At 43.7% G+C, this 25,890-nt stretch overlaps 1 protein-coding gene across 6 annotated transcripts in view; it reads right to left on the bottom strand.

Annotated features, from left to right (window-relative positions):
- The window catches only part of Myb (MYB proto-oncogene, transcription factor), a 36,826-nt gene extending 11,442 nt beyond the window's left edge, over positions 1-25,384 (bottom strand). Inside the window, exons 1-15 of one of the 6 annotated variants that reach the window (XM_059273040.1) lie at positions 25,362-25,384; positions 20,924-21,041; positions 19,199-19,270; positions 17,539-17,631; positions 17,079-17,299; positions 15,070-15,304; positions 13,606-13,686; positions 13,151-13,255; positions 10,966-11,223; positions 9,696-10,064; positions 7,727-7,863; positions 6,719-6,833; positions 6,503-6,628; positions 4,939-5,049; positions 3,639-3,746 (exon numbers count right to left, since the gene is read on the bottom strand). In XM_059273040.1, coding sequence (XP_059129023.1) covers positions 3,639-3,746; positions 4,939-5,049; positions 6,503-6,628; positions 6,719-6,833; positions 7,727-7,863; positions 9,696-10,064; positions 10,966-11,223; positions 13,151-13,255; positions 13,606-13,686; positions 15,070-15,304; positions 17,079-17,299; positions 17,539-17,631; positions 19,199-19,270; positions 20,924-21,041; positions 25,362-25,384 — 2,172 coding nt within the window. The remainder of the gene's footprint in view (positions 1-3,638; positions 3,747-4,938; positions 5,050-6,502; positions 6,629-6,718; positions 6,834-7,726; positions 7,864-9,695; positions 10,065-10,965; positions 11,224-13,150; positions 13,256-13,605; positions 13,687-15,069; positions 15,305-17,078; positions 17,300-17,538; positions 17,632-19,198; positions 19,271-20,923; positions 21,042-25,361) is intronic. The other 5 variants (XM_059273041.1, XM_059273042.1, XM_059273044.1 and 2 more) reach the window with 5 other exon arrangements.
- Between the last annotated feature and the right edge of the window lie 506 nt (positions 25,385-25,890).

The following is a 25,890-nucleotide window of genomic DNA, read 5'->3' as shown; positions in this document are numbered from 1 at the left end:
TAGCTTTGGCGCCTGTCCTGGAACTCACTCTGTAGCCCAGGCTGGCCTTGAACTCACAGAGATCTGTCTGCCTCTGCCTCTGCCTCTCAAGTACTGAGTTTAAAGGCCTGCACCACTACTGCCCAGCTTTTATTAGTTTTATATCTACCCCATGTTCAGCTCTGAATAGTTTGACCTAACCACTGTTTGGTTAAATCAAAAAATAATAGGATTCAATTTTAGGAGCATAATCAAGAGTTTTCAATATATAAAATAATTATTGTTACCAAATATACTCACATATTTCCTCTAAAGTTCAAAATGTTCCTTCCTTTCTTTTTCTTTTTTGGACATGTTCTCACTATGTAGCTCTGCTGGTATGGAACTCTCTACGTAGACCAGACTGACCTTAAACCCAGAGATCTGCCTGCCTCTGCTTCCAAAATGCTGAGATTAAAGACTGCCATCTCACGCCAGGCTGTAGTTTTCTACACTTCAGTAAACACAGGCTGAATCTTGGGCTACGGTTATAAAATATCCATGAAACTTAATGCATCTTGAAGTACGAAGAGCATTAGTCAAGTTCTATGCTTTGGAAACCAAGGGCCAAGAAACAAAGCGAGGGTTTCCCTCGGCACTGATGATCAGCTCTAGATAAAATGACTGCTCCTTGCTCTGACATCCTTTTAATCCCTTTCCTGTGTCCCACTAGGCCTGGATGAAGTGTGCTCTTCTTTTTATCTCCCCTACCTCTGTGGTACTCAGTCTGTACTACACAGAGCCAACTCAAGCGTGACTGCTTCAGGAACTGACTTTGCATAAGTATTGGCTTCCCCTCCCTCATACTCCTGGCCACACCCATCTTTCATCAAAGCAGTGAGTGTTTGAGGAAAGCTATAGGGAAGTGATCCAATTGAATGAATACATAATTGGACCTATCTATAACTCATCCAGTTGTCTGTATTACCTAAAAAAGTGATAGAAAGTACCAACTTGATTTCTCCATGTCTTGTGACCAAAGGGTATGGTGTCTTCAACAGCTGAGTCTTAACATCAACCATGAGCAATGGCAGTAGCCTGTGTTGTTTTGGGGTCTCTATACTACCTTTGATCAACATATAGAGGGGAGTTATCTTATTTAGCAACCTATGCTTCTGAAATGAGTATAATCCCCTTTGTAGGGTAACTTAATACACACACACACAAATTTATATATATGGTATATATATAAATCATTATATGGTATATAAACTAGTAGGATTCCACATGGCTTTTTCAAACATCCTTAGTGTTGGTTGTCTTTCTCTTAACCCCACCCTCTATTGTATTCTCCCATGCCTCTTCCCCACTTCAACCTCCCTCCCATCATCCCTCCTGTTTCCCCCTTCATACCACCTTTGTTCTGTTAGTCCTCTCCATAAGATCTTTCTTCCCCCATCCCCACCAATGAACCATTTCTAGAGTCCTAGATTATACAGGCAATCCAAATTAAACATACGATTATAAAGAGTCAACAATAAAATCCACATGAGATGTTTGTCTTTCCGGGTCAGCACTAACCAGGAAGCTTCCTCCATACTGGCTAGTTGTCACAGTACTGGAAGATGCTATGCAGACTGCCAAGAGGACAGAGAGTTAGCATCAGTTTTACCCAGCTGTGAGCACTGTGAACTACAATAATGATCCACTTGACAGGATATACCCATGGCCGCAACAGTGGCACTGACGTTATGGAGGTAACCAACTGTTTTCTAATTAAATTTAAGGCCTGCTTCATAGGAGTAAGCATATGCCTGGTACCACAAATTTGGTCGAGAACCCATGGTTGGGGAGTTCACAGGCCCCATATTTAAATCTACTACTATTATTCTGACAAATGGGCATAGTATTAAACTGCCCTCTAAATTCATATCTCTCTACAAATATATTAGAGAAGCTCTCAGAACTCATCAGATAAGTTTTCGTGTTGGATGGTGGCTAATGCAGAAACTCATAACTGGTTAACTCGGAGTCAATAGGTTATTGACTATAAAGAGTAAGTGACTGAGAAACGCTCAGCAACAAACGGAATACCTGTGTCACAACTCTCTCCAGGACTCAGGAACCACCACAGATGAGGGGGTAAAAGACTGTAAGAGCCAGAGATTGGGGGAATCTGAAGCAAAATAGCATCTTCTGGGAATGACAGAACCATGGCACTCAAGAACTCACATCAGCTGCAGCTGACCACACAAGACCAAGCCAGGCCACATTCTAGGACAGAGTGGGAAGGGGTTCATGAACCGTCACCCTTAACTGCGGAGCTATGGACAGTTGGGGGCTTCTTGGGGAGGGAGAGTCAGTTTTCTTTAAGGGTGTGAGGCTCCTGGCAGGTTGGCCATGCTGCAGTGGATGGTTCCACACCCAGGATTATGGGTAGCACAAAGGAGAGTCAATAGGTTGTTCACTAAAACAACAACAAAGAAGACAGGAAGTTGGGAACCAGGAAGGTGGGAGCGGATCTTAGAGGAGTTAAGGGGAGGAGTTGGGGAGGGCAATGATCAAAATATATTGCATAAAGTCCTCAAAGAAATAATAAAAATATATTTAGATGATAACAAGTATCACAAATACCAAAAAATGGGTTTTAAGAGTCTTACAACTTAGCCGGGTGGTGGTGGTGGTGGTGGTGGTGGCGGCGGCGGCGGCGGCGGCGGCGGCGGCGGCGCACACCTTTAATCCCAGCAATCAGGAGGCAGAGGCAGGCGGATCTCTGTGAGTCCGAGGACAGCCAGAGCTACACAGAGGAGGGGGGGGGAGATTCTCAGGACTTGGAGTGAGCAGGCATAGCACAATGGTGGTAAGGTCCTATTAACAGAGATCAGCTCTCAAAGTCTACCATCCTTTTACACTGCCTTTGAACTTACAGCATCAAATATGACTTCTTCCTTCTAACCAGGCTATCTACTTGCTCAGGTAGAGCTTCCCTCTGAGTAACAGTGGGGGAATAGAGGGGGGAGGGCTGCAGCTGTCTGGGTGCTAGGCTCTTTAATGGTGGGAGCTGCTTTAAATAATCTGAGGGAACAAATTTGCATTCTTATGTACACTTGGCTCAGGATTAATTTGGAATTTGCTGTATTTCATCAATACACCCTACTTCAGAGTTACAAGGGAAATCCCTTTGGTTATGAAAACTTGATGTCAGATGGCCCACCACAGATGATCTATGCAACCTTTTTGTTCTCATAGTCAAATGCATTGCAATTATTTTCTAACTAATTTCATATTTCATTAAAAATCTAGTCTCTGAGCTCTTGGTTGCTTGACGACAGAGCATGCATAATAAAGTTCTGAAACAAAAAAAAAACTATAGAGATACATATTTTTAAGATTGTTTAAAAGCAGAAGGAGATACTAGCACAGTCTAGGGTAGCACATGATTTTAGTCTCAGTTACAGTTAAAAAAGAACGTTTCACTTCATCATGCTTGGGGGCCCTGATTTGACAAGACTTTCCAGTGTCTCACATGATTAGTAACAAAAACACCACTGGGTGACTTCCAGACACTAAGAAGTTGGTTAAAAGCATCATTCCTTTATATCTAAAACATTAAAAACAATGTAGGGAACAGATTTTCGGGCAGTGAGTCTTAAGACACCAAATGTTAGAACAGTCATTACCTGTAAGGGACCCACCAAGGGCCTGTTTTTAGGTGCTGTGAATGCTTTGAGAACATTGTCTTCGTCTTCTGACACCGACGTCATTAAAACAGAGCTTGTAAGAATATTCTAAAGGGAAAGGAATCATTTGAAATTTCAGTGGGGTGGGATAATCCAGGAGCGAACTAAACCTAAGTCTAGAGAGTAGATTACTAAGAGATGATATACATTAGCATGAAGAAATGCAAGCGTCTGCCAGAAATTCCTTCCCCTCTGAGCTAAAAGGAGCCAACGCTACACTGGCTTCTCACCCCATTGTTGCAAACGTCACCAAAACAATAAAAAGGTGGGAGGGTCCCACCTAAATCTAGGCATATGGCATGTACACAAAACCTATCTACTAAATGAATTTATTAATCCATGCTTCTAAAAATAAGAGGTGTACTACTGAGAACTCTTTATGTTATCTATTGGCACAGAAGTATTTGAGACCTACAAATCACATCAGTAGAATACAATGATGGAAGTGTGGCCTTAACAAACACACTTTCACAGTCCTCGTGCAGCACCACCCAGTTAAGTTTATAACATTGAGCAACTAAATCACTAAGTTACCCAGCGGCTTGCAGTTGGTACAATGAAAGTGAAAATGTTATCACCATTTTGAGGATTACAGGAATTAATTCAGCTAAAGCCCTTGAACTTGTACTTACCAGTTAGCACACACTGAGTAAATATGAACAATTTTCCTTAGCTCTGATTGTCCATAAGATGTAGGAGACAGACTCACTGTCAGAATGCAATTACAACCAGAGCAAGGTGACAGAGCTTCTGCTTTGCATCCATGGATTCACCAACCGAAACACTCAGACAGAAAAGTGCTCTTCACACAGCCTTTGCACACCACGTGAGATAGGAGGGAATCCACAAGCGATTTAAAGTATATAAGAAGATTGTGTGGGTTATATGCAAATATGGTGCCATTTTAATTAAAGAACGGGAACATCTGGTATGGGGCCATTCTCTTGTGGCTATGGAAGAACCCCTATGGTAGGGCCTAGAATGCCAAGTATTTGCTACACACCATGACTGACACTACCCTAGATACCCCATGGAACCAAACAACAGATTGCTTAAGTAGGAGGAAATACACAATATTGAGAAGACAAAGCAAATGCCATAGAATCATGTGGCTGTGAATATTTAGAAACCGGGTGACACTAACGAGTGAGTGCTGAAGGCACTGTGGTCCCACATGCCACACACAAAACTCCACGGGTCACAGGATCACAGAAGAGTCAATGCCCAACCTGATACTTACCGGGGTATCTGCCACAGGAGACGCCTGAGCGAACAGCTGGGCGCTCAGACTGTTCCCTTCCCAGTGGTTTGAGCAGAAGAAATTTCCTGCTTTATCAGTTGGTGACTCCACCTGAAAGCAAACAGGAAGTGCTTTGTTATGGAAGATACTTCCAGGAAACACTTACTCTCAGGTGTAAATTTCTATCCAGTCTTCCGAACACAAAGCCTGGCAGAAAGGAAAGGGAGTTTGGCCTGTGGGAAACGGCTCTTCCCAATAAGCTAACGCTTTGATTCCTGATGGTTAAAATTTCTTTCTGTTGTGCTGGGAAACTCCTTATTCTCTAAGGGAACATGCCACTCAGGGCAACTTGAATCTATATTCTCTGGCCATGGTCATTCTATCTTAGAATAAACTATTTCTTAGTCCTTAAAAACAGATGATAGGAATGAATCTGTCATCTATCTCCTGTCTGTCTGTCTCTGTCAGTCTGTCTGTCTATCCGTCCACCCTTCCATCCCCCTCTACTGATAAACCAGCCTGCCTCCATCTTAGGCTTGAAAGATACCTTATAGTAAAGACAAACTAGGTTCCTTCCTGTTATGATTAAATCTGTTTCTCAAGGATTGTGCTATGCGCCACCTGTGACCTTAACTACAAATGGTTCTGTACTGTCTGTTTCAGGAAAGGACAACCATGCCTTTGGTTCAAAAGTTGCTATGACCACCTTGCAAATATGTCTTTGTTTCAGGATGTTGTTATGACTTACACTTGTTATGTTATGCTTATGTTCAGCTTCTGTAACACTGCGTGCCAAATCACCCACTTGGAAATCCCCTCCTCCCGAGCTATAAAAACCCTTATTTTCCCCTTGTCCAGTGTTGACCTCTTGAGCCCTGTCTTAGGGAGAAACAAGCCCATGTACAGGAAAAAAACATCTTGTTTTAATTAATTTGGCCATGATTTGGTTTGGTGGTGTTAGGATCCTGCTCTCTCTGGCTGCACTCGGGCACATGCACAGCTCGGGGTCTGGCGTCTTATGTCATCCGGGGCATGGGCAACTATGTACCCGCAGTGCAGTCATGCAATCCCCGCCTTAAAAAGGTGGACGCCAACCCCCACCCCGCATCTTTCTGTTTCCTCTCTGCTCTCTGCTCTGCTCCCCACTTCCCTCCCCCCCCCAGGCCTGGCTCCTCCCTCCTATCCCCTCTTCTTTCTCATAAAGCTCTTTATAACTCTGGTAGTCATGCCCGTGACCTTTCCACTGGTAACCAGCGCTGTATACCCATCAGGTGGTCTTTCTACTTGCATCTATGTGATTAACACGGTCTATCCGTCATCAGTAATTTCTGAAGGTAGAGCATAGACCTGCTGCCCCTTCTTCCCTTGAGCCTCTCTGGCATCTTTTCAGTCTAAAGGAGTTAATGGAGGTGAATTTCCAAATGGGAGACTGGAGTCCACAGCACAGCAGTGCCTTTCAACTTTATTTATTTATTTATTTATTTATTATTATTATTATTATTATTATTAATGAACGTCTTGTGTGAAAAGTGTCAGTGTCACTAAGAACCGATGTCAGGCTTACCTCCTGCTTGATTTTCTTCAGTAGTGGGGGTCCATTCTCTTGAAACTCAGCAACAACTCCTGATTCGTCAGATTCCTGCTTGATCACATCCTGCAGGTCTTCCACCAAGTGAGAGGGTGTCTGAGGCTGAGGGAAGAGCGGATGTTTCTGGATCAGAGGAAACTTAGTGTCTACCTACATACGCCCATTCAACCCAAGGACCTTTCTTGAACTTACTAGCATCTTCAGGGGACCGTATTTGATTTCTTGAGCGGCGAGTGCGTGTTTGAATGGCGTGGGTGTCCTCGGGGAGCTTTCAAGGATTGACCTTTTGATAGCTGGAGTTCTAAAGCTAAAGAAGAGAACAGTCAAAGGCTCAACAAAAAGACACGCACTGCTTACATCACCCTCAGCACATAACCAACAGCTGGTCGTGGCATTCGTTAAGGGATAGTGGATCTGCATTAAGTTATATTGCAGATCTACAAATATTTCAAAATGCTATGTTCTAAGACTAAGAGCACTGAAATAGTTCTTATCTCTTGAGAACAGTCCTGGAGACACAGGTAATGGCCCTGGATCTGTGTAATGACCAAAAGCACTGGGAATATCTGATATCACTTACAAATCAGTCTTACTGACTCCCTTAAATCAGGCCAAAACTAGAAAGCATGGTAATGTCTAAAACTTAGCTTTTATTTGGAAGTAATAAGAATGCTTTTCTTTCAAAGAATGTATTTCTTTTCAATTACTCAATCACCCAGGCTTTGAAAGACACACACACACACACACACACACACACACACACACACACACATTCATTCCTGTGATTATCTAAAGAGATCCTAATATATATATATGTAATAAAAAAGAAAAAAAATAAGCTTAAAAAATAAAAAAAAAAACTATGAACCATTCTCAATTCTACTCCGAATGCTTTAATCTTTTTTTAAAGGACACTGAAAAATAGTGAGAAGAAAAAAACTGGGTGGGAGTACTGTGTGAAAACCACTGCTGCATGCATTTAGGGCACACTACAGAAAGTAATTAAGCTCATTTCTGTCTTTCTTCCCTGGTTAGTTAGTGGTAACATGTTCCGGATATAGTCACTGTGGGAATGCACAGGATACACACAGTGAATGAATGACATGTATACAAGGGGCTTGGACTTCTGGGACTGTATTTTCATTAATGTAAACAAATAAGATAAACATTTTTTTTTTTCTCATTGAGCTGAGGACTTACACGGAATTTTCCTTCTGGGGTTTCACAGTCTGGTCTCTGTGACACGGTGTTGTCAGTTTGTGACCGCTGAGAGGAGTGGAGGGTAAGGAAGGCCCTTCTAAGGCCGAGTTTTCGTGGTTGCTGGGAGTGTTCAAGAACTAGATATGGAAAGAAGGAAGAAAAAATAACTTAGATGAAATAATGAGTCTGTGCTCACCCCAATCCGGAGCCAAACCCAGAGAGCAAGCAAGGATACTCTAGTGACTCATGACCCCAAACACTGACAACGCTAAGAATCATGCCGTGTTGATGAGGATATTGATTCCCTTCAACTGAGCAGCAAAATTTGAAGTGTTATTTATAAACAACAAAAATCTAGGGTCAAAGCTAAAACCTTGCAAAATTCAAAGAAAATCTTCTCCATAAATGACACTTGCCATTAAAGAGAATGGGATGTGCTCTTGACTAACATTAGAAAGATTGTTATTTTACTCCTCCTTCATATTTAGCTTTCTCGTTTTAATGATCTAGTAACTTAGAGTAATATTACATAAGGTTGGCATTATGTGGGAAATCACAGAGTAAGAACCTATATGTCTCAGAATCCTGATGTTCCCAAGAAAAATAGTTTTGGGAAGAGTAATGGATCTTAACTCCTGGGAAGACCCGATACACATCAGCACACTTAAAACTCTCAGGGAGGTCAGGCATAGTGGCTGGTCCCTGTAGTCATGGTTATTCAGAGGCAGGAAGGTTCTAGAGTAGAGGAGTATGAGGCAAGCCTGGGCAGCATAAAGGCTCGCTCTGTCTTCAATTTGAAAAATTAAAAAAATCCAAACAAAAACAAAGTCTGAGGGGTACTCAAGTAAAGAAGCCTTTCAAAACATTGAGTTAGCTTTCCAAACTTTTATATCTATCTAGATTTTTCCCCCCTGAGAGATCTATTAGGTCTTGCAGAACTAATTTCACAGAGCACCGTTTAGGAAAATATGAGAGAAAAAAACAACAACCCTAAATCTGTATTTCAGTGGATGGGAAGATCATTTGTCTATACTTAAAGTTCTTTTTAAAACATGTCCAGGAGTATATATAGCTCAGTGGCAGAGCACTTCCCTAGTATTCACAAAGCCCCGGGTTCGATTTCAAGAACCACAAAAAAAATAAAATAAAATAAAGTAAAACAAAATACAAAACCCTCAACAGATATAACTCGGGAAAAATGTCTTACAGAGCCAAATTGTCTCTTAATTATGATTTGGGAACACATGGCTCTGCTAAGCATTATAACGTTCATACCTTAAGAGCGCTATATGAAAATAAGAATATTCTTTGGCAAACAGTGCCCTAGTAAAATGCCCCGGCAAAATTTGAAAGAACCAATGTTGAAAATGCTAAATTATTTTGCATAAGCATCTGTTTCTCATTGCCTCCCTAAACATTTCCACTTCCAGATAGGTTATGATGGTTTCGTTTTCTCATTGTAATCCAAATGTTATGTAACCATAATTTGGTTCCCTCCTCCCTGGGGTCAGTAAATCACTTAGTAATAAATGAACAAAGAGGCAGAAAACATGTTAAAATTTAAAGAGGGAGGGACGACATGAGGGACAAGGAGGGGACGTAAATGTCCCGTTCTAGTGGAGAAGGAAATGAAAGTACATCTCATGCAACTATCTATCTTCCAAACCACCAAGAGTCAGAGAGAGAGAGAGAGAGGGAGGGAGAGGGAGAGAGAGAGAGAGAGAGAGAGAGAGAGAGAGAGAGAGAGAGAGAGAGGGAGAGAGAGAGGTGACAGATCCATCTGTCGGCCCGCAGCCAGCCTGAACTCAGGGAGGCCATCTGCAGTCACCCCAGCTAGATCTGATGCAGAGTTAAATCGGCCAGGACAGTGGTCAGTCGTTAGTGATTTGTTCAAGAGATTAGTCTCTAATTATCAAGGCTCAGGTGTCCGCTGAAAATTAGTAACAGCTGTGCAGAAATTGTGGTCTACCTGAGTGGGAGAGAAGGGTAAGCCTTTGACAGGGGAACGCTTGGGAGTTGAGCTGCTGATGTCAGCAAAGAGGAAGGAGCTAGAGTCTCCCGTGGCTAAGGGGCTGTCCTGGCCCCACTTTTTTCGAAGGATGACCAGTGGAACAATGTTGTGCCTTGCAAGAGGTAAGGCCTTGGCTGGGCCAAGGGATGCCTCCTGGCTCAGCACCGGGCTGTTCACCCTCAGGCCAGGCTCTCCTGAAGGTCTAGTCCCATGGCCCTCTCTTTGCTGAAGCTGGAAGGCTTTGCCTGTGTGCTGTTGGCTACGTGAAAAAGCTGCTTCTTCTTCTTCAGAGAATGCAAAACTGCTGAGATCACACCATGAAGAATCCTGAAACAATGTGGGAGGCACAGAGCTTTGAGACAAGACCTGTGCGGGTGAGGAGAGCCACCATCACCTGCAACACAGCACTGAGTGGGGGATGCCCGATGCAAGAAAACACCGGGCCTGTCTGCTGGACTTCCAGCTCACGGGTCACAGCGGTCCAGAGGTGACCTTGCACGTCTACTGTGGGGAGCTCGTGCACTCTCTTTTGTATGCAATTTAAAGCAAGCAGAAAACCTTTCTAGATGATACATTGTGGCAATAGCTAACCCTGTCCCATGTGTAGGCAATAAATGCTTTTTAACCAACTAGGTGACCAAGAAAATGAACTGTTGGTTGAACTTAAAGTTGTTTCATTGAGGATGGTTTGTTTCCGTGAACCAACGAGATGGTTAATCAGTGTTCAGTATTCTGTAAGAGAAAGCTGTGTCCCACCCTTGAGCTGAAAGGCTGTCTTCAGCTCCAGGGAAACATAATTCCAAATGTGCTGTCCAAAAACAAACGGACGAACAAACAACAAACCAAAACAGCAAAAGCAAAACAAAACAAACAAACAAAACAAAAACAAAAAACAGCAAAGAAAAATTTTTAGAGAATCACAAAGAAGTAAGCAAAATACAAGAAATTCTGTTTAAAAATAGCTCAGACACAGTGCTTATCCTGAGCCCTTCTTGGTAAGTCAGAAATTCATTATTATTTAAAGGAATTCACATTTGGAAGCCAAAATAGGGAAAGCTGCCTCTTGTGTGGATAGCATAGGACCTCAGGCTGCTGAGCGAAATGGGTCCTTTCACTTTCCGTGAACGTAGGCCCAAAGCATACTTGCTATAGAAAATGGCAATGACTTATGTTATCAGTCTCAATTCCTCTTCCAGAAACAGTAACGCGCCTTAGCAATTCTACTTACAGAATCTATAAATTGGAGTGTTTCTGCAAATTCTAAGAGGTTCTTAACGTTATCCAGAATGGTGCCCTGGTGGACGATCATGCACCTGGCTGGTGAGGCGCTTTCTTCAGGTAGAGAGCCAGGATCTGCAGGCAGAGAAGGAGTGGAGGAGTGGTGGTCTCCCAAACAGGAAACAGGTGCACTGTCTCCATGAGGTCTGGTCTGGTCCACAATGGAGGTGCTGTGCCACCCGGGGTAGCTGCAAGTATGGTTCTGTGTCTGAGGAAGGGGGTGTGTAGAAATAAGGATGGGGGAAGAAAGGAAGAAGAAACTTAGCACCGATGTTGCACAAGGTATTAGATGCTGTTGGAGGCAAGATAAAAAAAAGTAGTTGCTTCATCCAAACTCATGCCCGCCAGACAGTTGTCAAGATGTTTCCTTTCCGACCTCTTGGCAATAGCTCTCTAGTTTATAACTACAGGATTGCTTCAGCTGCCCTGATGTTAGTCCAATGTAAAACCTGGGGACTGCTAGAAAATACACAAGTCTTGGAGTGTTTTAGAAATCCATTTGAGTTTAATTTGCAAACTGCCCATGTTTGCTGTGACTTAACAATGATCCTGTTTGCATTCACAGCCATTGAAAGGATTCGATGGTTAGAGCTGCTTTTATCTGTACATATCCTGTTGCTTCTATTCTTCTTCTTCTTCTTTTTTTTTTTTTTTTTTTTTTTTTTTAAGGCTACAGGTTGTACTGACGCAAGGTGGGACTGCAGAGGGTATGTGGTTAGGAAAGTAGATCAAGTTAACAGAAATCCCCTTATGACCATGCAAGAGGAGAAATTGCAAAATATTAATTCAAGTTCAAAAGTGGTTGAACTCCCATATGCATGCTATTTTATTATTTAACAACAACAACAGAAAAGAAATTTCACCGGAAGAATCCCTACCGGGTATCGCTTCTCTCATACTCACTTTTTGGGTAAACTACATATGCTCCAAAGTGTAAGCTGCTTTTTCAGTTTGCTGCCCAATCAAGGATTCAGAAATGGCCCACATGAGGGTTAGTGCTGTGGCTCAGGGGAAGAGTGCTACCTAGCATGTGAGAGGCCCTATGTGCAATTGTCAGTACAAAAAAGGAAGGGGTGGGGCTATTGGGGAGATGTCTCAGTCTGAAAGGTGATTGCTAGGCAAACAGAAGAATCTGAGTCTAATCCACAAGCACACACAGCAGTTCAAGTTTGTAACCCCAGTGCTAGGGGTAGAGACGAGCAGAATCTTGAGCTCATTGGCCAGCAAGCCTAGCCAAATGGGCAAACCCCAGGTTACAAAATATAAAAAATTTTGAAAAAATTAAAGTTTGAGACCCTGTCTCAAAATATAAGGTGGATGGCCAGCAAGATGGCTAGGCAGTTAAAAAAAAAAGAGCCCATGGTAGAAGGAAAGAATTGATTCTGGAAAGTTGTCCTCTTACCTCCGAAAGTGTGTGTGTGAGCATGTGTGCACACACAGACACAATTATAATAAAAATTTTGATCTAGAGATCTATCAAGGAAGACACTTGATGTCAACTTCTGGCCTGGACACATGTGTGCACATACACCTGCATGCACATGTGCACACACCTATGGGAACATGTGTGTGTATACAGAAACACGCTATCACTACCAATACGAATGGGCCTCACAGCTTTCATACATGCAAATGAAAGATAGGAACAAACATTTGAAGAAGTGGCTTATGTATATATTCCTTTTTTTACATGTATATATGAAATGTACATCAAATTGATTTTGAGATTGTAAACTATGTAAATATGGGCTAAGAAAATAACAATAAAAGAAAAAGACTCAAGCAAATGAGCACTACATGTGTATAGAGCTTTGCTAAAATGCATAAAATGCAGATTGTTCAGATCATTTTATCTTTCTTAGTCTTCAAATTGATGAACGTCCTTTTGAAGGAAACAATGGGATGCTGATGGTCACAAGTGGGTACTGTGGTCCTGTTATAAAACAAACGGCTAGGCTACTTCTGATTCAGTTCATGCACATTCTGAGACTAGTGGACTTTTATTAGTAGCAGTTTCTGGTGTGAGCATTGTTAGCAGATACACAGAACTTGGCTGGCACAAGCTTTGCAAGAGGAGAAACAGGATAGAGAAGAGTGCTAAGATAAAGCTTCCCACCACACGGTAACACTCTTACTGGTAACGTCTGCTGTCCTTTGAGCTCATTTTCCGTTGACATCAGGAGCAATTCTAATTCCTTTATTCGCTTTTCTTTCTCGGGGTCTTCATCATTATAGTGTCTCTAGAGTAACAAGCGAAGCAGGGAAAGACAAGGTCTGAGTGAGGTACCTTACACAGCCCAGAGAGCTTCCATGTGGAGCCGCCCCCACGCTATTCACCACCACTTGCTCAAAGTAATATGGGACTTAAGGCAATCAGGAGAAAGCAGAGGCCAGAGCACATGCTCACAGATGCATCAGAAAATTCCAGAAGCCACCATTGGTAAATGGCTGTCCCAGAGTAGATCCTCAATGCTGTTAGCTTTTCTTTCTATTACAGATGGTAAAATATGTGCTTATGTGGAAGAAATAAGGGATTCTTTAAAAGTGGTGTCTTGCTCAGCTATTGGGTTTGCCCATCGGACAATCTCACCTGTATGGCTGCAGCAGCTGGCTGAGGGACATTGACTATATTTACATGCAACGCTACAGGATATGGAACGTGACTGGAGACCTAGACCAAAAAGCAAGACAAAGACCAAGTCATTCACACTTACAGGTGCTTCGGGGGGGACTCATGTGTTCTGGGACCGAGGGGGGAAAGGGACTTGGTTGATAAAGGTCGCTGAATGATTAAATAACCAAAACAAAACTTCTCTAACTTGAAATTTAGCCAGGTATTTATAAATGGCTCAGTAGTTCAAGAAACAGGGAAAGAAGCCCCAAGGGTCTTTCTATCCCAACAGAAAGCATTCCTCAATCAGAGAAAGGAACAATGGAAAAAAGTATTCACGGATGTGTGAAAGAAGTTTTGAGAGACATCCACACCACTAGCTGTTTGTCACCAGGGATATTTTTCTTAGAATAATGTTGAGTTTTAATAAAAAGCACAGAAGCTTTTATGATAATTCATTCACCGGAGACCTTTCTGGAAATTCTGTAGTCAAATCTAAGAAATGGATAGAGCCAAGTAAGAACTACTCATGAATATGTTTTACATAACATTTGCATGTGATCTTTGTAATTCTTGTCTTTTTTTTTTTCTTTTTTTTTGACAGGGTTTCTCTGTGTAGCCCTGGCTGTCCTGGAACTCACTCAGTAGACCAGGATGGCCTTGAACTCACAGAGATCTGCCTGCCACTGCCTCCCAAGTTCTGGGATTAAAGGTGTGTGCCACCACTACCTGGTGGCAAATTTTGTCATTTTTTAAAAAATCATCAGTTCTATGATAAGCATTTCTTGATATTCTCCTCTTTAGCCTTCTCGCCCACATATTATAAAGGATTTCTTTCCCTAGCTATGAATGTCTAGAAATGGGGAAGGAATGATACCAGTTCAAATGAGGATAAAGGGAGATGTACAGAATCAATGTCACAATGCTCTTGACTCAGAGTAAGAAAGTAAACATTTACTGAATGTGTAAATGAATACATTTCCCTTAGATCATTGCCAGAACTGGATTTATAGTCTCCCTTTGTATTTCAGAGTTGAGCTATCACCTCTTTGCGATTTAAATGTAATATTACATCCATTTTTCATTTTGGAAAAGAAAAATATTGGACTATAAATCTACCTGCATTCACCCATTGTTAAGACTCGGCAATATTTTAAGGACATTTACATTCAAAGGCTAACTTGAAATAGGTTTGGAAAAGCAAGTTAGAATCAAATGACTTAGATTCTTTCAAGCACTGCTTCCATTCAGGACAAACTACTTCCCACTCTTGTTTCCAGAAACTTAAGTCAGACTCAAGTCTGTCCAGTGGGTCTAGCTGAGGACCCTCTGTGACCATGCTCATGCAGCTTCTATGAAAGCACACAACCCTAGAGTATTTTTGTGACCTGGAACCACCATAACCATCTCTCTCCTCCCTCTAAGCTCTCAGGAATGGCTTACATTTTGTGCTTCGGAAATGTGGTAGTAGGGATAGTCGCTGTTGACTGACGGCTGGCCAGTTGGAGAGAGCTGAGATGAAGGCGAAGCATGAGCAAACCCCATCAGATGATTGTTCTTTGGGAAGCTGGCGGCCACTGGTGGCTGACTGGCTTTGGAAGGCTCCTGCAGGTAGCCTTCCTGTTCCACCTTCCGGCGCATGGTGGAATTCCAGTGATTCTTGATAGCATTATCAGTCCTGTGCAGAAACACCCCACATACAAACTTCACCAAAATTTTAATTCAGACTATAGTTAATTGACAGAAAACTGTTTCTAAAAGAAATCTTCTCCATGGTTTCACTAACTAACTGCTATTTTTCCCCTTTTTAATTGTTTTGGTCTTTTCTATCCTGCTGCCTAATTGACAACCCATAGATTTCTCTTACAACTGCATGCTGGGATGCATGGAGTTTTCTGCAAATGTTGCTTTCTTTTTAGCATTTTGACTCCTTGATAAAGGCGTATGCTCAATATAATAACCCTTCTCTAGGTTCTGACTGTTCTTGTGCTACTGGACTTTAATACACCTTGAAGTCCCAGCTGTTATAAAGCCCTTATGTTATGGCTTTTAGCAGGGTTGAGACACTGCAACAGGGACTTAGCTAAGCTTGAGGACAACAATGACAAAGCCCCAGTGCCCACTCTTATAACTCTATGTACAAAGCTTGAATAAAAAAACCATCCATCACCTTTTGGAAAGCACTCCCATCATTCTTATAACTAGACTAAGAGGATGATGCGGTAATGGCATTCTCTACCACCCTCAACAGGATCCCAAATGAAAGATGCTAGCCCCAGCATATTTTCTGCCTTTTGGGAGGGGTGGGTGTTGTTCTCCTGGAACAGTAGTCTAGGCTGGCCTTGAATTCCAGATCTTTCGGCCTCTACCTCCTGAGTGCTGGGCATGATTACAGGCATGTGCTGCCTACCACACTTGACTACCTCGTATAGTTTCAAACTGCAAAGTGTTTTCTAGAAACTCTTTCCGCTCTTGGGAAAAGTTTCTCAGCTCAAAAAAAAAAAAAAAAATTTAAGACGCCTTTTTGCTATTTCCATGGGGGTGGGGAAATGTGTGTTTAAAAAGAGGAAGTTCAGATGCCCCTTTAATTTTTAGAAAAGTCAACAGCATATCCTGAGGCCACATGGGAGGAAAGACCTCCTTTGACCAGATCCATGACTTCCTGAAGCTCTCAAGCCATGAGAAGCAGGGGGAGAATGCTTTGGTGCTTGCTATACTGCGACATACTAAATAAGCCATCTCTGAAATGGTCTTTTGTCCACTTCAGGGTTAAGAAGCTCAAGAATAAAAATACTTCATATTTTTTTCATTCAAAAGTTTATAGTGAAAGTATTTCTTGAAAACAGATAAAAATCAATTATATACATAATATTTAAATATAGACAAGGGGTCAAAGGTGAGCTTTCACAGTTATCCTTCACAAAGGGGTCATTTCCCTACCTTGTTCAGTAAAAAGAAGATACGACACTGAAATTAGTTAAAAACCTGAAACAGGCATGATAATTCTATACAGAATTGTCTATATTCTGCATGTTATATTGCTATATTGCTATAGCAGAGGGATGACCAAAGTGATTGCTGGTCACTAAATTGGTTGGATGAACTCAGACTACAACCAATTTCTGTGTTTTGGGTTTCCCTTTCCCTCTGGGTATCTAGAGTTCTTCCGCTTACACAATGCTTTGACATTCATGTTACTTGACCCTAACATCAGCTCATGAGATAGATCATTAGTTATTTTGCAAATGGAGATGTGAAGGTTGAGGACAGAAGGCTTGGCCCAAGGCTCATAAATAATTCCAAGATCTCTTCCACTTCTAAAACGCGACGACTTTGGGTTACCTAACAACATGCTTATGATTGATGGAATGTAATTCATCTACACACTCCTAATGTTCAATGGCCATCCCCTTGCTCTTTCCGATCAATATATGGTTTTGACAAAGAGTTACCGTCCAGGCAGTAGCTTTGCGATTTCGGCCCATCTGTTCCCCAGTCTCTTGTGTGCTTGGTAAATGATTCTGTCTTCCTCTTCTGTCCAGGAGGTTTTCTTAACTTCTGGATTCAAGTGGTTGTGCCACCTCTCCCTACACTGTTTTCCAATCCTCCCTTTTAAATGCTTGGCAATCACGGACCAACGTTTCGGGCCGTATTTCTGTACTAGCTCGATCACCTTCAGATAAACACAAAAATAACCTGTGTTTTAATGTTACAGAAAGAGTCAAGGTCATCAAGCTTCAATGTTACAAGATCTTTAGAGAACTAAAAAAAATCCACTTTCATCCACTGGACATACAGGAGCAAGCCCTTGACTTTCTGTTTATACATTCTCACTGCTGCCCTGGGGGTGAGGAATGTGTTTTAGGAATACTCTTAACTACAATTCACACATCGAATGGAAACAGAACTTACTCTCTGATCTTCTTCTTTGGTCCAGGGACCCTTGATGAGTTCAGGGTTTAGCACCTTCTGCCACCGGTGTTGACACTGCACATCTGTCCGGTTCTAGACAAAGAATGCACCATCACAAAGATAAATGTGATGAGCGCATGAAGACTTCGTTCAATAGGAATTATATGTGGACAATACACAGTGCAAACATTGAGGAACACTTAAAGGCATGTAGAGAGAGCCCACCTATCCCACCCACACTGCTTCCAGACTAAAGACTGTATCTAAGTTGCAGCTAAGATTGGAGCCTGTGACTCATGAAGGAATAGTTGTGTCGCATGAATAAAAGGGACCGTCTTATTGCACACATATGTACTGACTTAACCTTAACCCAAGTCTGTGGTTTGTATCTCCATGGCTTAAGGTGTGCTAGAGATTCCATATTGCTAGGCTTCAATGAAAATCCACTTGAAAGAATTAAAGTGCCTCCCATTCAAACCAAAAGACCACCAGCACTTATATTTAAGAGGAACGAAAACAGTAAAAGGTTCTCACTCTCTAAGAGCTTACAATCTTAGAAGAAGGGAAAGGTAAACATGGAACTGATCATCACAGAAGGCTGAAACTGATGTATCTGCAAGAAGAGAGAGACAGAAGCAAAGTGCTCTTAGGGTTCAGGAGAGGAGGACCCCTTAAGATGGAACATCACTTCTTTCAGAGGCATCCAGGGGCTCTTGGTATGGCCTTTGGAAGATGCTCAGAACTTCTAACTGGGGAAGCAAAAAAGAACACTCTAGGGGGCAAAATCCCCAGGAAGAAAAGCCCAGAGGAGAAAAAGCAGAAATGAACGCAACCAAACCTGCTTGTGGGAAGGAAGTAGGAAGCAGAGGGGGTAGTGGAGGGGGAGAAGAGTGGAACCCTAAGTTGAGAGCAGATAGGAGAGCCTTCGGGTGTCAGGTCAAGGAAGTTGACTTGCTTTGTGAGAATCTATGTCGCCACTGGGGCTCTGTTTAATTGTTGTTGTTTGTGTATGTGGTGCAGGAGATCAAAAGGCCAGGGTCTCAGACACCCTAGGCAAGCACACTGCTAGTGAGGAATGGCTGCAGTTTAGGAAGCTCTACCAGCTAATCGTGTCTGGATCTGGATCTGGTGGAAAAGGTAGGAAGCCGCTGTGAAAGAGAGGGCAGGGCGGCCACCCTGTGGCCAGACCGTAGGAATGAAAAAGATGAGAAGGACTGTAAAGGAATCCTAGGCTCCTAACGGGGGGGGGGGGGGGGGGGGGGGGGGGGGGGCTGGGAGGTTATAAGTCAAAAGGCACTCTAGAATTTTAAACCCATATACCAAAAAATGTGGCTTTGATAAAAATGGGGACTTTGGAAGCTAACTTGGAGAACATACGAAGTTTAAAATTCTACCAGCCCATCAGAATGTTAGCTTATGTTATCAGGATAAGTTAAAACAAAACAAGAAGCAATTTTGGGGGGAAAAATCAAAATCTCTTAATAGTATATTTAGAAACATCAATTATATGTTGTGTAGTCAGAAATAAAAATTATGGAGGGGTCTCTCCCCCTTATGTCTACAGGAACAAATACACAGTATTTTAATAAACTCTCCAGGAACTTCTCTTTAAATCCAGAGGGGGATTTTCGGTCACAAAAGGAAACAATAACTAACTTACCGGCAGGTAATTGGCGATCACTTTCCAGTCATCTGTCCCATTCTGTTCCACCAGCTTCTTCAGCTTTTCATCCTAAGGCATTTAAAGGCAATCCTAGGATATCAGTGGTCTACTGAATAGCGCTGTTCAAGTTATAATGAACAGAGGAGCCAACCTCATGATCCAACCGGGGGGGGGGGGGGATAGCTTCCAAAAGCATCCAAATAAAGCCAATATTAATGTAATAGACTGCTCTGAACACAGATTTAGTTACATGCACACTAAAGCTTTTACTCTGACACAGCTGTTGAATAGTTCTATAAACAGATTCATATTGTCATCTATAAAATAGGAAAGGCAGTATCAAGAGGGTTATCTGGAGATTACACAATAGCATTATGCAAAGCAGTGAAGGAAGCCTGGCATGTGTTAGTGTTTAATAGATGGTGACTGTTGACACTTTTCCTGAATGGTGGAAAGTGAATTCCAATGTGAAACTTAGTTGCCATTCAACCAGGGCAAGAGATAAGACTGTGAGTGAGATGTTTCCCATTAGCTCAACTTTATTCATATAAAAGCCAAAAATACTTTACATATTTAACTTGCAGGTGAATTTAATTCAGTAAAGTCACTAAGGCTTTGTATCAATATGTTCAGAGTTTATGAATGACCAAATATATCAGAACTTGGGAGACACTGAACATTCTCAGGCAGTTGGCTCTATCAGCTCATCATCATACACTGGTCACCATTCTACTAGATCCCACATGCCTTTATAAACATTGTTTTCCTGGGTTTCTGCAATGAGACCCTTCACACATAATACAAGACAGACAGGAACTGGGAAACTGTGGTTAACAACAGAGCTTCCGTATCCCAAGGGAGCAGCCCGGTGCCTGATCTTGGTAGGTGGGACATGCATTTCCTAGGTGCTTCCCTGGGAGTCTTGCCCATGTGTTCTCAGGAGCTCCCAGTTTTAGAACACAATGAATTCCATAGTTCAATAAAGAAGAAGAAGAAACCTTTCTTCATACATTAATGATTTTGTTCTTGAAAGAAGTGGGCATATCTTCACCCATTACTGGATGTCTTTAGAATAATATTTCACATACATAAGTCTGTGAAGTATTATATATAAAGAATATTAGGTGTATATATTATGGCACAATGAATTCTATGACTGTTCTAGTTTATGAAGTAGCAATGCCTTACTTTATCTAGAGAACGTTTGTTACTATCCTACATTTTAGCAAGTCATTTTGGGTTCAAGGAACACAAAGATGAAGAGACAATTTAGTCTCAACCCACAAGAGATGTGCAGTGAGTGTATTGGGAAGGACATACATGTAGCAACATCAGCAAAGCCAAGCATGCACTCAGGGGCATGGGAACACAAGAGGGTGCATCCAGCCTTAAAGATGGCAGCCAGTAATAGTTTCACAGCACACACAGTGTGTTAAGACATAATGAAAAAGTGTAAAAAGTGGTGGGGCTCCAGAATGAGAAATTGACAGGCAAAGCATAAAGGGGGAAGCTGAGAACATTCACAGAACAACAAATGATTTGGAAACAGATAGCAGAAGAAGCATACTGGCAGAGGTAGGGGGGACCATGCTGTATGGCGTGCCAGGATAAAGTCTCCAAGCGTCTTCAGGTGAGCACAGGCAGCTGAGCTAAACTTTCGGTTTTCACCCATCACAGACTCGACAGTTTTCTTCACATGTTTTAATAAAAATGACTAGTTACCTCTTCCCTGGTCCACCTAGTTTTCCCCAAGTGACGCTTTCCAGATTTGGGAAGCAGTCCATCATAATCATGGTCACACATGTCAATGTCTTCATCGTCCTCATCGCTACTGTATATGCTGCAGAAAGAAGAATGGACAGACATGGGCTGGAAGCAGAGGATCCAAACTATTGGATGATGAAACTCACACAAAAACTCTTCAGTGAGCTTTCCAAGGTCTACAAAGACCCAAACTTTGCAAACTTGCGCAACGGGGTTATTTTCTGCATTCTGTTGCTGGAGTGTTTGTAAACTGGTTCTGCTGTTACTGGTATCCACAGAGACACCAGGAGCCCTGGCACTTTCTCCTGTTCTGCATGTTTGAACCTGCTCTTACTGTTAGACCAGTGACAAAGTTACACATCTGGCAACTTCCCAACCAATGGACGCTGAAGTGTGAAGCTCAATGTTAAGGACAATAAAAGGAACAAGAGCCCACGTCCTTTTATATAAGTGCACACTCAAACTCCCTGGCATATGTCAAATCATTTGAATAGTTTCTGAACACAACGAAACAATCAATTATGTCCTAATAGAGCTGCATTCTGTTTAAAAAATCAAGACAGAATACATTCAAAAGCATAATTGTGATCATCCCTTAAAGGCCATAATACTAGCAGGAAAAACAAAAAACAAAAACAAAAACTGAGGTTTCAAAACCCCTTTCCCCAGGAAAGGATACAGCCATCAAACTGTTTTGTGATGAACATAAACAGCAAATCATTCAAAACTGAAGGTCTGGCCGACCCAACTCGTGGCTGTGTTTACAATGCTGTTTCCAAAGTAACTAAGCACATTACTGGGGTACTGACTAGTCAGAATCCTACCTACTCTTGTTTTCTCTGTCTCTGACTGAATGGTGTCTAAAATATCTTACAATGTACCTAATTAAAAACCAAGGGGTTCCCCCCGACAAAATCTACAGGTTAAAAAAGTTACTGTTTTCAAAACAGCCTTTTCTTTTACTGAGTTGAGTAACACAGTGAATTCTGATGACTGCTGAAGTAACTCCAAACTTATCAATCATACACTGAACAGAGTCATTCTGCAGTCTAGTTTTAGTTATCATAAAACTTAAGATATGAAAATTATACACTTAACAACTTCACTAAAATTCACCCTTGGAAAACCGAAAAACCCATCAAATCCAAACCAATAAAATGATATAGAACAGTTATCATATGAAAATTAATTTTTTTAAAAAAGCAAATTTATATTCATAATAGGTTTTGTCTTCTTGAACTAACTCACTAAATGTACACTTCCAGCTCCTACAAGTTAAACAAAAGTGTTTACCAAACCCCTAAAGAATGATTCTCATCATTTAAAACTATTATTTTGGGCAGCAAGCTAATGGTTCTGGTTACACAGTGGCAGGATGTGATCTAACCTTAAAATAACATCACCAAAAAAAAATCCCACTAAACTATATTCATTTTTTTCCACTTAGTGTCAATCCTTTGAACCAAGAACACTTTTCTACAGTAAACAGGAGACAGTAATAATAATTTAAAAATTTCCTCTTCATATACAACAGTGTTATAAAGACACGAAGGAAGGAAGGAAGGAAGGAAGGAAGGAAGGAAGGAAGGAAGGAAGGAAGGAAGGAAGGAAGGAAGGAAGGAAGGAAGGAAGGAGAAAGAAAATCATAAGCCTAGAACTGTAAATCAGTATCTTTCGGTGACAATTTCCTTTTTTGCTATGGAACTCCTTGGAAAGCCTTCCAAATGAAGCAGCCTTCCGTAAAGTATCAGGGATACCAAGAAAGCCAACGGGATCTAAAAGTGGAGCCACAGATTTAAATCTCATTAGGGTAGCCTTTTGGGTTTGGCGAGATCTGGAGATGTCACTTTTCAGAACTATGGACATTTTCCAAGCAAGTAATTGGGTTTTTCTCTAGTCAAAGCTTAAACTAAGAACAAGCAACATACTTAGTCACCCACAGGGGGCAGTCGACAGTCAGGTGAGGGTGAACTGGGCTCACAGGACCACGGTTCTGGAAGCAAAGCTCCCGCCAGCCCTGGTTCTGTCTGAACCTAGTTGTTTGATTTGGACTAATCTCTCTCCCTCTCATGGATGCTGTCTTACACATTAGGGCGTTGATTCTATTTTATGAGGTACTTTCCAGAGCGCATGTCTCCACTGTCTTCCGTGCCTTTTAAAAAGCGAGCTCTGAGCAGATGTGCAAAGCCAGAGTCTTGGGGTGAAACGTGGCATGTGACTCTTTCAGCTCCGAAGGGCTATTAGAGGCAGTGGGGCGAGTCCAGCCTTGGCAAGGGGATCGCCTTCGAGCTTTGCATGCAATTTCCTTGCTCTAAAATGACCTGGTCGCCTCAGTAGCATGATTAATTTCGACAAAGGACTTGAAATAACTTTTCCTTTATCTGCTCTGACAAGATCTCAGACCCAACAGTCAAAGGACTTTCAAAGGCTGATTTCAGGCTAGATGCTCTCGGCTCCTCCACCTGCGAGAGCCTGTGTGGTTACAAGAGTACAACTATGAATATTGCATTCTATCAAGGAAACAAACCGTGCAAAGAAACGAAAAAGAGTTGCTGGGGGGTTGGGAAGAGGGAGGGGAACCGGAGGAAGTGCCTGTGGCCGCTTCATGATTCTAGAAAAGGGGTTCAGACTCATTTCGCTGACCTGGTTAATAATCCCTGCCGAGTTGACGCTCGCCCTGCAAGAAACGGCTCCGAGCCCGCAGCCGGGTTTCTCTTCCCCCTGAGTCAAGTTCAAGGCTCCCGCCCCTCCCCGCCGCCTCCCCTCCGAGCTACCTGCGAGCCGCAAGGAACCTGCGCGGCCACGCCCCGTGCAGACTAAACCTTAAGGCACCGAGCCTGGGCCGCGCCTCCTCGGAGCGCCCTTTCCCAACTCCCTCCGCCTGGGTGCAGGTTTCAGCTTTCTACAAAACAGGTGACCCGGGTGCTGTCGGTTTAGGTCCCCAAAGCGAAAGGCGAAACGCCTTAAGGGGTGGCACTTGGGCCGGTGCAGCAGGCCTGGGGCCAGGCACTGGGAGCCAAGATCCAAGGTCTCCCCAATTCACCACCCCCGTCTTGTTCCGACGCCCAGCGGTTGCCGCTCCCCGCCTGGCCCAGCCCGAGGGTGCGCTGCAGGGCCCACGCCCACGCTCTCTGCAACTTCCCAGAGCCCGCGCCCTGCAGGGCCAGTACCTGCTGGTTCCAAAAAAACAGATTAAGTTTAGCCAAAAATCAAACCACCGGTGGAAAGGCGGGCGGATAGACTTTGTCTCCACGGACTTGTGTGTGTGTGTGTGTGTGTGTGTGTGTGTGTGTGTGTGTGTGTGTGTATGTGTGCGTTTGTTTGCCAGACTCCTTTCTGTAGGGTCGTCCCCTGGCCTTGACAGAGGCGGGCTACCTAAGGCAGCTGGAGCAGAGTGCTGGGAGCAGCGGCGACCTCAGCTGCGTCCACGTGTGCGCGGGGCGCCTGGACCTCACTCTGGCCAGGATCAGAGCCGCGGCGACGTAGCCCCGGGGACGCTGCAGCTGCCTTGGGTGTCTCCAGCACTTTGCGCCCAGTGACGGCCGCCACCGAGCCAACCCCACCCCCCCGCATCCGTTGCTCGCTGGGATCCCCGGTGTGTCCTCTCGGGAAGTCCCGAGACCCGCAGGACCCAAGCTGTCAGCAACTGACAGTTCCGTCCAGCGCTCCCTTCTGTTTCTGATCTCTCTTCCCGAACGTGGGGCCAAAATGGAAAAGGATTGCACCCATCATCCCGACGAGCGCGGTGACATGTGCGACGCGGGCGCGTGCAGTGTTTGCAGTAGAAATAAAAGCCTCTCCCAGAACAAGTACTCGGATCTTCAAAAGCAGGGTTTAAAGCAATCTGCAAACCCATTTTATCCTCCTAAAATCTTTGCGGCAGCCTGTCAGCTGACACCTTTCTTGCCTCCATAATGAATGAATGAAATTTAAATGAACTACCTGCAGCCACTAAACAATCCGGCCTTTCCCTATATCTGCCATATGCTCTTCAACTCCAAGTGCAAAAAAAATCTCAACGCATCCAGCAATTAGTCTGCGACTCCCTCGCCGACACTCGGGGCATCAAGCCAAACACCTGGTGGGCTTCCCCGGGTTTGATGAAACGGTCCTGTCCTTGGCTGAAAACGTGCCCCCCCCCCCAAAGAGAAACATATCCCCACATAACTTGCAAAAAATAAAAATAAAAAAAATAAGCCTCTGGGCATGCTTCCCACTGTACCGGTGCGCTTCTCCCAGAGAGTTTTCCATTCATCCATCTCCAGAGTGGCTTCTGTCGCCAAGGTACCGACTGACAGCCCCGCAAACTATTTGGGAAGGAATTCCCACCTGCTTCCAGGTCCCTGGATCCCCGCGCGCCCTTGCCCGAGGCCGCCCGCCCAGGCTCCCCCGTTACCTGTGCCGGGGTCTCCGGGCCATGGCGAGGCGGGCCGGGGCTCCGCCAAGAGCCCCGGGGACCGCACCGGTTGCCGCCTCCCGCTGCCCTCCGCCTTGCCTGCGTCCTTCCCCGGCTGCGCAAGCGGCGCTCCGCACGGCCGGGGCGAAGTTTCTCAGGAGAAAGGGGAGGAGAAGGAGGTCACGGAGGAGGAGGAGGAGAAGGAGGAGGAGGAAACAGGTTGATATTAAAGTGTAACTCTGTAAACAGATGCCATCAAACAAAGAGCTTTGGACACTCCCCCTCCCGCCAAATCTGGCGCCCCTGCAGTGCGCACGCGCCCTGCCCGCCGCCTCCGCGGTCGCCCAAGCTGCAGCCCGCCGGGCCGCCGCTCCCATTCGCCTCTCGCGCCGCGGTGCTGCTCCTGGCGCGCAGCGAGGCTGGGACGGCGGGCGGGCGGGCGGAGAGCCCGAGCTGGGGAGGGGCGGCCCGGGCCCGCCGCGGCGCCTTTTCCTGCACAAACCCCGCTCGTCGGCCCGGGTGGCGCCCG

Source organism: Peromyscus eremicus, chromosome 8b (genome assembly GCF_949786415.1).
Source record: "Peromyscus eremicus chromosome 8b, PerEre_H2_v1, whole genome shotgun sequence".
Classification (NCBI taxonomy): domain Eukaryota; kingdom Metazoa; phylum Chordata; class Mammalia; order Rodentia; family Cricetidae; genus Peromyscus; species Peromyscus eremicus.
This window is presented reverse-complemented; position numbering and strand designations above follow the sequence as displayed.